We start from the raw sequence: 13,742 nt of genomic DNA, 5'->3' as shown, positions 1-13,742 counted from the left end.
CAATGAGATACTATTATAAAGCTGTTAGAATGGCCAAAATCTGTAACACTGACAATACCAAATGCTAGTGAGGGTATGGAACAACAGGAACTCTGCTGGTGGAAAAGCAAAATGTCATAATCACTTTGGAAGTCAGTTTGGTGGTTTTTTACAATAATCATCATAACATCCAGCAATCATACTCCTTCATATTTTCCCAAAAGAGATAGAAATGTTTGTCCACACAAAAACCTGCATGTGGATGTTTATAGGAGCTTTATTCATAAGTGCAACATCTTGGAAAAAAGCAGTATCAGTAGGTGTGTGGATAAACTATGTGACATTCAGGCAACTGGTATTATTCGGTATTAAAAAGGAATGAGCTGGGCCTCCCCGGTGGCGCAGCGGTTGAGCGCTGGGTTGCGAAGCTGCCCGCAGCCTCTGCAGCGCCGGTTCGATCCCCGGCTGCTCCCCGGCCACGGGAGGAGGGTCCCACATGGCCCGCAGATGTCTCCTGCAGCCCACTGCTCCCCTCAGCAGTGTACTTCAGTCCTTCTGCCTGCTCTGCTCTCCGCTCTGGCTCTGGTGAATTTTCTCACCCTACTGCACTTCTGACTGTACACAGTGCTTGTATAAATAAAATAATCTTTAAAAAAAAAAAATCTAACCAATCATTTAAAAAAAAAAAAAAGGAATGCGCTATCAATCCATGCAAAGACATGAGGAACCTTAAATGCCTGTTACTAAGTGAAGGGAGCCAATTTGAAAATGATACACATTGTATAATTCCAACTACGTGATATGATGGAAATACAAAACCAAAGAGATAATAAAAAGATCAATGGCGGGTGGCAGGAGTTAAGCAGACATAGAGAATATTCTGCATGAGATCATAATGATGGAATTAAACGTTTGTCTACACCCAAAGAATGAACAACATTAAGAATGAATTCTAAAATAAACTATGGACTTTGGGTGATCATGATATGTTAAGGTAGGTGCATACTTGGTAACGAATGGCTTGTTTCTGGTGAGTGATGTTGATAACGGGGGAGGTTACTCATGTGAAGCAACAGAGGCTCTACAGGAAATCTCCACTTTTCTTCTCAATGTGTTGTAAACCTAAAACTGCTTTAAAAAATGTGTGTGGAGGAGGGATTTTGGTCAAAATAAGGGGGGTGGGAATTGTATGGGGCAGATAACCAAGATGAAAAGGCATACATTGTGCAAAAATGAAAAATGATGTAAAAAATATATAAAATAAAAAAGTACATAGGTATTATAAAAATAAGGAACAATTTTATAAAAACAAAAAAATGTGTGTTTATGTGTGTATATATATATATGTGTGTGTGTGTGTATGTTATCAAGGAAATACACATTAAAACAATGACATACTACTATAAAGCTGTTAGAATGGCCAAAATCTGGAACACTGACAATGCCAAATGCTAGTGAGGGTATGGAACAACAGGAACTCTGCTGGTGGAAAAGCAAAATGTCATAATCACTTTGGAAGTCAGTTTGGTGGTTTTTTACAATAATCATCATAACATCCAGCAATCATACTCCATACTTCATATATATATTTCACAGTAACAATTTTTTCATAGTGAAAAATAAGGGTGTGCTCAACTAAAACAAATGCTGCGGATACACCAAAAAGATGAGGGCTGAGAACTAATTCCTAGGATTTGGAAGCATCAAGACTGACAGAATCAGTCAGAAAAAAAAAATTTTTAATGACAATACTTACACAAGCACAAAAAAAAAAAAAAAGGTAACTAGATGTGAATGTCCTTTATGAAGAAAACATAAAAATGCATCAAAATATAATAAACTGAAGTGGAAAAACACATTCCTGAGTAGACAAGCTAATATTGTAAAGATCTAACTGTCCCTGAATAGGTGTTACAGAATCAATACAATGCCTATCAAAATCCCCAAATGGTTTTTTATAGGATTTGACAAGCTGAGGTCAAACTTACATGGGGTAGGAGGTGAGGAAAGTCAAGAATAACCAGGGTGATTCTGAAGATACCAGAATACTTTCCATCAAAATCCCCCTCCAACACCCCCCCCCTCTCTCCACACACACACACACACACACACACACACACACACGACTTTTGAAATTATTACAAATAGATCAGTGGAATAAATTAGAAAACTGAAACCCAATTCTTTATATAAACTTAATATGACAAATGTGGAATTACTTATCAATGCTGGAATAATTCATAGATCCTTACTTTATACCAGCTACAATAAAGAATTCCAAGTAAAGTGTAATAAGAAAAAAATAATCAAAATCTTTTAGAAAGTACTGTAACAACTTGGGAAAGCATGGCAGAGACCATTAGTTGCCTGTCACCATGTTCGTACCAACAATATTTTATAGAGGTGAGTTACACATATCTAGAATATTCACTTGGAAGAAATTTTGGCACATGTACACAAAGGCATCTATTACAATACATTTTGAATAGTGGAAAGATGGGAACAATTCAAGTAACCAGCAGTAGGAAAACTGATAAACTGTGGTTTAGCTATAAAATTCTGATATTAATTATAAAATTCTGATATTAAGGTGACACATCCAGATATGTATCTTGAGGCACAGAAAAATAAGAATAAAAGTACAAGCTAGAAGCAAACATTCTATATACGATTTTAAAAACCATAAAAACCAAAAATACTGTATGTTATTTATGAATACAGGCATATACATAAGTATAAAAATATCTACAGGAAGAACAAATCTCTAGCAAGAGCAGAAAAAGGAAAAGACATTAGCTTAACCTACAGCATTTTATATCTTTAAAAGAAGACCTCTAAAAGAAAAATTGTTGACACAAAATTATGGTGTATGACTCGGAGTATTTGCTATATTATTTCTCTGAAATACTTCATTATTTTAAAAAACCTGAATTGTTTTTAAATAAAACCACCACACTGCATGATTTTTAAAGGCAAGTAAGTCCCAGCTCTCATAGCACTGATTATAAACTACGACACTATTGCTTTGGTTTCCATGTTTTCCCTTTTCTGGTCAATAAATCCTGAAATTTATTTGGTCTTGGAACTGTGGCCTCTGAACAACTAGAGCAGTGCTTAGCATAAGCAGCTATTAAGTACTGGAAAAACACCTAAACATGCCTCTTGATATCAACTTCTCCAACCATCTGTACCTGACATTAAAGTAATCAATTTCCAGCTTTTCTGATCCTGCTCCTCAATCAAACTAATGTTCCTGCTTTTTTTAAAGGTTTTGTCTAGGTTCTCACTTTTTGTAGATTTTCTGGTATCCTTCACCATTTCAAAGAACCCTAACTGAATTTAATCAACTTGAATTATACTTCTCTTATGAAACACCTGATATATTTATGCAGTTCATTCCTGGATTTAAGTGAGGATCTTCTGAAGACATCCAGATGTTAGTGAGACGCCTTTTACTCTTAGTCAAATGAGGCCTTCCCTTAATTTCTTTTCTTAAAATTAATTTTGTTCCTTCTGAGGCTTCTCTATATCTTTCTGCTTGGATACAAATAGAATTTGAGATCATTTCCTGTAAGGTTTCATCTACCTTCAGAATCCCAAGTTACTGTTTAAGGAAGATGACTGAGCAAACTTCAGAAAGGTAGAAATATAATTCTGGGAATTTAAACAACTAAGTAAAGGTGCCCTACACAAGAGAGCATGATATAGAGATTTTTAAAAATACTAATCTAGTAAATTAAGAAATATAACGTGTACAAGTAGAAAAGATTCTCACATGAGTGGTCTGACGAGATGTTGTGTGGAACCAAAACAAAGTCATCCGTGTCACAAGAAGAGTTCTTGCTACTAGTACTGGCAGAATCTTTGGACACTTGTAGATAGTTGGGAGGACCCAATGGTGGGGAAGATAAGGTTTCTTCCTGAATATGCTGCATATCTGGAAGGGACTAAAATTAACAACATAAAATTAAAACTGGCCTAATAATAAAATGCAAGTTAGAATAGCCATTAGACTAAGGAATATTTTTTTTTCATAAAAGTGGGCATAATGTTCATTCCATTAAGGGTTCATTCCACTAAGGGTTCAAAAAAAATCTCCTTGGAAAACACAGTTTAAAGTGTCTTTGCATAAAAACTTCTAAAATGTTTTCCAAAAACTGATACCTAAAAATATACTACTTATCCCATGTATATGTCGGCCTCTCTAAATTTTTGAGAAAATGAGTTTTTATCATCTCAACATCCCAAATTTTAGCTCATGGCCTAGCAAAGCAGATATTCACTAACTGTTCATTTAATGACTAAAATAAAATATCCATGGACTTTAAATTATGGCATTCTATACAAAGTTTTAAATCTCTAAGAAAAGATTATAAATGAGAAAGCAAGAGACGATATATGTAAAAAAGTAGACAAATAGAAAGGATAACTGCATTTAATTAAGCCTAGAGATTATTTGCACTCACTAAAGAAAGATTTGGAAAACCTCAAGTGTGGGTGTTTCTTTTCTGAGGGGAAGGAGTCAGTTTGTGGAAAACAGAATAAGAGGGTAAGAAAAACAAATATATTTAAACAAATGCTCAGGCACTAGTAACTATGTATCTTTTGGTCTGCCTAATTTAAGGACTCCAGTGACAACTAACTGAATGTCTTGATATACAAAGGTTGTCTAAAACAATTAACTTTATAATTTACCCTGTTAAGTCACCTACTTAACCCTTCACAACCTAGCACAGCATGTGGCATAAGCATCTATTAAGTACTTGACAACCAACCAAATATATCTCTTAATAACCAACTTTTTCAACCTGCAAATAGGCAGCTAGCATATAGTTGTACCTGCATAGTAAATTTGATATTATAAAAGTAACCAATCCTGTTTAAGCATAAATACTACATAGTGCTCTTTAAATCAAAGTCTTAAACAACCAATTGCACTGCTCATGCTCCTTTGTAACATTATAAAATCAAGCTCACATCTCCTTATCATTTTTTTGTGTGTGTTGTGCGCACATGACAAAATCTTACACTTTTTCTTTGAAAAGAACTAACATTACTGAGCATCAATCATGAACTTTCCATGTATTACCTAACTTTAGCTCTATCCTGATATACATTTCATATATAAACAAAAACCAGAAAAGTAGGAAATTTGCCCAAGACAGCACAATTAAAGAGCAGTCAAGTTGAGTTGTGATTTCAAACATCTAACTCCACTTCTTTTCAGTGGTTTAGGCAAGAAATTTCTCAATTTCTTCCCCTGCTATTTATAAAATCATTGGCATCCAAAACCACCTTAGTGGAAGAGATGCTTTTCTTCACAGTGAAAACTATAATCTCACCAACTGTGCTTTTCATTCCACTCTCCCCACTGCAAGGAGCTAGGTCACCTGCTCTCTGCTCCTGACACCTTTACCCTCCTTCTTTTATTCTTACCTTTTTTATCTTCTGCACATAACTATGTTTAATTTTCTCACATCGCAAAACCCCTAACCTTCACATTACCATCTCTTACTTGTAAACAGTTTCTTGTAATTATCAGTCTTCACTGACTGAAACCCCTCACATGCCATGTATCTCAACCCACCATAATTTTTCTGCCTTCAATCCTGCAATAAAACTGCCTTTATTAAGCTTACCAATAACTTCCATTGCCATTGTGGACACTTCTTCTATTCTTAAGTTACTTGAATTCTCTGCTACTCTGGGTACTGTGGACCATTCTTTCCTTGAAACACTACCTCTTCATTCAGTGATCCTGTTCTCTCCAGCTTTCCTCCTACCTGTTAGTCTCTTGCAGATATCTGCTTCTCATTTGTCTTTAAAAGAAAGTAGAATATGGAGTTCCTTCAAGATGTCACCCAGTTTTCTCTACTCCTCGCACTTTTTATAATTACCTTAATGTCCTCTCTCTCTCCCACCTTCAACTACCACTTGTACAATGACTCTTGCAGCCTAGATGCTCTCTTACGAGTTTGTTCACTTGCCTATACAATACATTCATGCCTGTACACCACCAATTCATCACATTTATACTCCAAAGCATTCTTCCCTGTGTACCCTTATTGAGTGACATCCATCCATGCAGACTATCAAAAGAGTTCTCTCTTCCATAAGTCCACAGTTCAAGTAACCTCCAAGCTTTACAAACACTTTTAAATGCTCCTTTCCTACTGCTGCCTTATGAGAATGAGGAGTCTCAAACACAACCAAAAACCAATAATCTCTTCTAGTAGAGAGCCTGCTCTACTTATCACTAAGTTCATCATCCATCCTGATTTTAGAAGAATCTAGCTAAAATATACAATATATCATATCACACCTCCATTTAAGAGTCAAATGGCTCTCAGCAGCTTTAAGGGATCAAGTTTGAACCCCTTTGTTCAACTGCCCAAATCCTGTCAAGACGCAGCCTCTCCCTTGCTCTCTAGTTTTATTTTCTCCAACCACATAATTAGTGCTCTCTACATCCATCATCACACTCAACTGTTTATAGAATTCTTGTACATTAGTCCTTTTTGCAAAGGTGGAAAACTATATCTGAGTTGTCCAGTAAGAATGGTAGCCACATGCTATATATGGCTATTTGGCACTTGAAATGTGGTTAATATGATTAAGGAACTGAATTTTAAATTTCATTGAATTTAACAAATTTAAATTCAACCAGTCATGGGAAGCTACTGAGTTCCTTCAGTGGGTCATACTTCTTTGACTTCATAAGTGGGAATTCTTTTGCCTACAATATCATTCTTGCATATTTCACCTTGCTAAGTCTTTCATCAAAATTCAGCTCAATGCTCTCCTTTAAGCAGTCTTCCTGATTTCATGTCCCTCCTCCACATTTCCACAAGCAATAAAGACATATACATATACTTCTAACAGGGATTGAGTTACCTGCCTCTTCTCACAATTAAAAGCTCTTTTATTTAAGAAACCCAGTCATCATCACTGTTAGTATAAACCAGAACCTCACACAAAGTACACTTTTAACAAATATTATGAAACCAATAAACAGATATTCAAGAGATATTTAGATATTTAGGTTTTTGGGGGTTTTTTTTTTGCCTTTCAAAGATTTCTCTGTAATAAAGCAGCTGCTGGATATGTGTGAGAATGTCAAGAAGATAATGATATATGTGTATGTCTGTGTATGTAAACCCTCAAATGAGAGAGTACACTACAACTAGGAAGGATGGAGATGCATCTGTGAAATCACGTCACTTTGGCAGATTAAGTTAAAAGCAAGACCTTCCAAACCATTCAATTTCTAATCTCACTAGCTAGATATTATACAGAAACAATCTTGATTCCCTTTTGTTCCCCTGCTTTTCTTTTTATTTTCACTTCAAGCATTTGCTTTAAATAAAGGCCTTCTAAAAAATGGTATTTCCACCAATTTTAACCATCTAGATATGTCTCTTTTTTACCCCATCTGCTCCACCTGTTCCTCCTGTTAGCACTCCATTGTGCTCTTTCTTAGCAGCCTGAGACTAACTCCTATCTTACTCTCCACTCTCAGTGCTACCCCATTCAACAAAAACTCCAAAAAGCTCGCTCCAGTTGAAGCAATTTCCAGTTCAGTGTCCCTTCTACTGGCATCTCTTGTTCTCATCTGTAAGTCACTTCACCATCCTATAGACTCCTTTATTCCAGTTTTCCCACAGGTCTCTCACAATTAAGATTCTTCCCTGTTGTTCCTTTCTCTAACATAAACTTTGTTTTCCACATTGCTTATTACATTATATCAAATATATAATTACATAATAATAGCGACAGTTATCTTATTCACTCAGGCTTGGCACCTTCCACATATTTCTATGACTATTCGACAAGCAAAGGTTAAACAAAGACTAACTAATGAGACCTATGTTACAGATGAGGAAGCCATAACTCTGCTTAGCTTTTAAACTGACCTGCCCAAAGTTACACAGTGAGCAAGCAGCAGGACCAAGCACTGAAGCCAGTTCTGCCAGGCTCCAAATAAAGCTTTTAGTCTTTTCATGTCAGTATATTTTCTTGATGTCTCTCCAAGCACTCTAAATCCAGTCTTGTTTTTTAATATGCCAGACTGAAACAGAAAATATACAAAACCTTTATTCTCCTAGATTTTTAAACTTATGGGAATATAATATTAAGTCTTACATGACCAACATGATTTTGCTATTTGGTTTGGGTCCAGAGTTGTGCAAGAAAGGTTTTCTGCAGGTTTTAAGACTAGTGCATTTGCAGTAGGCTGCTTCAGCATCTGCTTTAGCTCTGGGATGTTAGTCTTACTTGAACAATAATAATAATAGCAGTTGCCACTTCTTATTTGTCAGGATTTGCAGTAAGTGGTGTTCTCATTTATCCTTAAAGAACCTTATGAAGTAGGTAGATTATACTCACTTTACATATGAGAAACAGGTTCAGGGAGATTAAGTCATTTGTCCTAGTTAATATTGCCAAGAAAGGGATGTAGAAGCTTTCAAGCCCTGTGTTCTTAAATCTCTGAATTGCCTCAACTAGCTAATCATATAACCACCACCTTTTATGGCTCCCCCACTCTTCTGCCAGAGAATTCTAGAAATTCATGTCTGCCAGGCTAATCTGGGAAATACTCACAATAGCTAATACAAGAGCCCTTAGACCTTCAGCTTGTGGAAAAAGTCTCAAGGTCACAACCCTCCTAGGCTGCAACGAAGACTTCGGGGAAGGGTCAGTCTAGAAAACTATAGAAGGGAGCAAGGTAAAACCCAGGAAGAGTAGCATAGGAAGAAGCAGTAAGCAGAAATGACCAGTAGTTCTCAGGTCAGGAAGAAGCACTTAGACTGAAGGTAAGACAGCCAGGGAGGAAATGGCTCAGGAATCTCAGAGGAAGGAAGAGGTTTGAGCAGAACCATAAAGGGCCAGTAAACAGGACTAAGGGAATCAAAATCAGTTAAATCTGGCTCAGAGGTCACTCCTCCATTACTAGAATTTTATGTACAATAAATATCCAAACTGATGTTTATGATGTTAGGATAAAATAAATGTTTATTACCTACCTCCTGTATTTATTTCTGTCTGCAAGTATCATCCCTAAATCCACAGGGCATGAAAACATGATAGTATTCTACTCATTATTCAGAGAAAAAAAGACCGAAAGAGGAGACTTTTTTTTCTGCTTTAGTTTCACAGCTAAATAGGGCAAAGGTCCAAATCTAAGTCTATTTGACCCAGTAACAATGATCTTCCCCTAAGATTTAGTTGCACTAGTAAACACACCCACAAAAAGAACAGCGAGTGTATTCACAGGCTCATTTAGGAATAGAGGCAATAGTACTAACTCTGAATTATTTTTAATAAAACCAGAACTTACTGGTGGAGAGGCAAAACGACAAGATGGAGAGCTGCCACAAGAGCTTCCAGAGACAGAGCCAGCATATACAGGCACTGGAACTGGACAGGCTGGGGAAGACACAGGTTAAGAGATATACCACCAATGGTGCAACTGACTTGCCAATACAAAAATCTGTTAAAACTACTACATTGTTGTGTTGATCCAAAATTTGCATTCACCTACTAATTACAGGTCCCATCAATGAAACTAAAAATGCAGCAATTGCTAAAACTACTTAAACTTGAATTTGAAAGGAAAAACAATTGTTATTAAATAAACACAAGCACAGGTATTGAAGAAAAGCTCAATACAAAATATATTAGTTGTCCTTAAGTTTACATTCAAGTAAAAATGAAAAAAAAAAGGTGGGGGGTGGCATACTTACATTTTTTTACCGGAACTTGCTCAAGAAAAGGATGGCTAAAAAATGCTTCTGTAATGAAAAATGAGAGTTTAGTCTTTCAACTGTGTTGACTAGCAGCTGGGTTAATTTTGTCAATATATTCAACTAATGTCTTTGTGATCATAAATAATTATTAACTTCTTTACAGAACCTCCATTTCCTTTAAACGTAAAAGCATATTATTTTTATAAACCATCTATAAAATGACCAAATTATAAGTGATTCTTCATCAATGAAAAATACAAAGTAAAAATTCTGACTTTTCAAAATACCCATTATCAGCACACACAACCTGTGTACCTTTCTCAAGCAGATAATCGCATAAAGCATTATGACCAAGTCCTTGCTAAGCATATATATATATATATATATTATATATATATATTATATATATATATATATGAACTATCACTGTTGTTATTGTCCTAGGAGGCAATCCAGGCAGCTGATTAGTACAAAAAATTCTATTCTTCCATTCCCAAAGAAGTTGTCTTGTGGTTGATTTCACATTTAAAAAAAAAAAAATTCAATACCTTCAGCTATCCACCAACAACAAAACCTATACAATAAGCCAGCTAATTAGACAAAGATGAATGAGGAGGTGACTATATGGCAGTTCATTACTTTCTTTACTTTCCTGGATGTTTAAAGTATTTTATTAGTTCTTTAAAAACCCACTAATAGACTCTGATTTATCATTGTCTCATACATCTATGATTTTAAATATCACAAAATAAGCAAGGACAATAGCACAGAACCTACATGGAGATTTATTAAATAATATAAGATCAGAAACAAGCTTAACTCAGGTTTAGTTAATTATCTGCCACTCTGAAGGGTCCCATGAATCTCACTGAAATAAATACCCCCTAAAAGTTCTCAAGTTCCCACATAATAAATACCCATCACAAGACCTGCTAAGGACAGAAATGTGGGGGAGTTGAAGAGTACCATGAGTCTTTTACCTTGAATCTTTTTTAGAATAAAAATGGACATATATATATATATAAATATATATCTACATAAATTCTAGTTTGACACAGAAGATTTTTTTAATGCTGATTTCTACAAAGAACATTATAGGAATGAAATAGGAAAGATACAAATAAATAAACTATATTGACTGAATGCAAATACTCTGAAACTACCTTTCAAACTAATTGCTATGGTATGGAGAGTATATATTCAATATAACTTATCCAAGAGTATGAAGAGTATGTTGTTTCACTATTAATTCATATTTCTCATGATTAGAGAGCAACTTCCAGTTTAATTTCTCCCTCTGAAAGATTAAAAATGCTTACCAACCACATAAAGCAAATTTTAAATTACAACCTTACAAAACTATAAAACATTCAGACTGTTTCATCTTTCCCCCCATATAGAACTATTAAAGCTATTATCTACTAAAAAATTTAGTAAAACAATGAATTGAGTGCTACCAATACCAGTTCCTCATTTAATCTTCACAAGCTTTATGCAAGTAATTATTATCTTTCTTTTATGAATACAGAAACTGAAGCACATAAAGACCATGGATCTTCCCCATTATCAAAGACTTAGCAATTACTGTTGAGGGATTAGAATTCAAATCCTAGTCTGTTTTATCTAGAAGCCTATGTGGATTTCTAGACAATATATGTGGATTAATAGACAAAAATTTTGGAGTATATTGCTCTAAACCTTCGTTATTATTACAACTATTACTACAGGAAAAATCAGACTATTCTTTTCCTAAAAATTTTAAGATCAGAGTAAATTTTAAGCACTTTATTTAAACATGTCTGGTCTGACATTTTCAAGTCTTACTCTTTTATATAAAATTTATAAGAACTGGATTGAGAAGAATAATCTTTTTCATAAGATTGATAAGAACAAGTGAGCAAACTATCCCCCCAAAAAGTGTTGAGACCCAGCAATTTTAGGGATAAATGTTTTTTCCTACTTGACAATATGAAGCATTCCAAGTTCTTTCTTTATACATGAAAAGGCAAAAATACTACTTATTGTGATATTAAAGTACTTCGAGAGAAACTTTTAGTTTTAAATACTTATACCGGAAGAAAGGCTCACTGTCGATGATATAAGCCTCCATCTTACCCTGCTCTCCTAAAATAGTGGTGAGAGCAAAGTTGCCATAAAGCAAGTTTTCACAAGGGTCACTACACAGGAAGCTGCTCCTCCCCAAAGCTCATCTTCAAAGTTATGGACTTTTTACTAGGATTCTGGGTTTCTCCCTCCCTTCTGCCTATATCTTTTCTCATACATATCTCCAGCTTAGCCCTCTCCTTGAACTTGAAATCCAAGTCCCCAACTCAGGTGTCAAATGGTATCTAAAGTTGAACATGTCCAACAGAAACTCCTGATTTTGCCTCCTTGGCCTGCTCTACTTACACTGGTCTTACCCATCTCTGTAACTGATACCACCAATCTTTCAGTGTTCAGGCCAAAAACCTTGGAACCATCTCTGTGTTTTCTCTTTCTCTCACAGCCTACTTCCAATTCATTCATAAATACTGTTGCCTCTTCCTCCAAAAAGACCCAAAACTCAATGACTTCTCACCACCTTTACTGTTAATACCCTAGTCTAAGCTACTTCATCCATCACTGGGTAACTGCTACATATTAGTTTCCCAGCTTCTTGTTGCTTCCCTTCTGTCTTTTTTCCCACCCCTCACATCACAGTCTCATCTCACTAAGCCCTCAGATTTATTCTTTTAAAAGCATTTGTCAGATGGTAATATTCCTCTGCTCACAACCCTCCTAATGGGTCTACATAACACTTTGAGCAAAATCCTGAGCTTTCCTCCACCTTATGTGGCATGTTCCTACCTCTGAGCACTTGTACTCGCTGTTCACCCTGCCCAAAAAGACTCTTCCCCACAGTTATCTACAAGCTCACTATCTCACATGTGTTGATCAAGTCTTTGTTCAGGGCCTCCCCGGCGGCGCAATGGTTGAGACCTGGGCTGCGAAGCTGCCCGCAGCCTCTGCAGCGCCGGTTCGATCCCTGGCCGCCAGTTCGATACCCAGCCACGGGGCAAGGGTCCCACATGGTGCGCAGACCTCTCCTGCCGCCCACTGCTCCCCTCAGCAGTGTGCTTCCTCAGTCTGCCTGCTCTGCTCTCCCCTCTGGCTCTGGTGGATTCTCTTACCCTCCTGTGCTTCTGACTGTACCCAGTGCTTGTGTAAATAAATCAATCTTAAAAAAAAAAAATCTTAAAAAAAAAAGTCTTTGTTCAAAGTTCACTTTCTCAGAAAGGTCTTTACTATTTAAAATTTCAATCCCCACCCTCATTTTTCTTTATTCTTTTCTCCCCACAGTACTCATCACCATCTAATATGGTATATAATTACAGTTTACAGTTTATTTGTGTCTCTCCTTCACTAGAATACGTTTCATGAGGACAGGAATTTTACTAGTCTATTAGGTACCTAAAACATAAAAGGCACCAAATATGTACAAAACAAATGAAAGAAAAAAGACAGAGACAGAAAGAAATAGAAGTGACATTACCTTTCCCCAGAAACCTCTATATTTATCTTTTCATAACACACACACACACAAGCAACATACAAAATTTGAAAATACTACTTACCAAAGTCCATTCTATCTTTTTGGTTTCTCTGAAGCAAACCCAAAAGGAGATTAGCCAAATAAGGTGAAGTTTCTCTGGGAATACTGGGGGAAAGGAAAAAAGAAACAACCTAAGTGGTGATTTCATATCTATTAATTACATGACATTTATTTTTGTTATAGTAAATGGAAATGTATATGTAATTTTACAAATATTATACTTTATACCTAAAAAAAAAGACCATTCCTTCTAGTAAAAGACTCATTCCTTAAAGAAGTTATTACATGGTTGCTTTTGAGAAATAGTATTCCACTGTGTGGTGGCAGGGAAAAAAACATATCAGTTCAATAAAAAGGTTAAAAAAAATTTGATTTAAAGTAAATAAAAAAGAAAGAAAATGGTATACTACACCAGTGTAGTGATA

At 35.7% G+C, this 13,742-nt stretch overlaps 1 protein-coding gene across 1 annotated transcript in view; it reads right to left on the bottom strand.

Annotated features, from left to right (window-relative positions):
• Positions 1-13,742, bottom strand: part of ULK2 (unc-51 like autophagy activating kinase 2) — a gene marked incomplete at its 3' end in the record, with an annotated part of 80,468 nt that overhangs the window by 36,683 nt on the left and 30,043 nt on the right. The window contains exons 10-13 of the mRNA XM_084236662.1: positions 13,340-13,422; positions 9,723-9,770; positions 9,317-9,405; positions 3,755-3,926 (exon numbers count right to left, since the gene is read on the bottom strand). Coding sequence (XP_084092788.1) covers positions 3,755-3,926; positions 9,317-9,405; positions 9,723-9,770; positions 13,340-13,422 — 392 coding nt within the window. The remainder of the gene's footprint in view (positions 1-3,754; positions 3,927-9,316; positions 9,406-9,722; positions 9,771-13,339; positions 13,423-13,742) is intronic.

The sequence above is a fragment of the Talpa europaea genome, assembly GCF_964194135.1.
Source record: "Talpa europaea genome assembly, chromosome: 7".
In the NCBI taxonomy this organism is placed as follows: Eukaryota; Metazoa; Chordata; class Mammalia; order Eulipotyphla; family Talpidae; genus Talpa; species Talpa europaea.
Note: the sequence above shows the minus strand (reverse complement) of the source record. Positions and strands in the feature narration are given on the sequence as shown.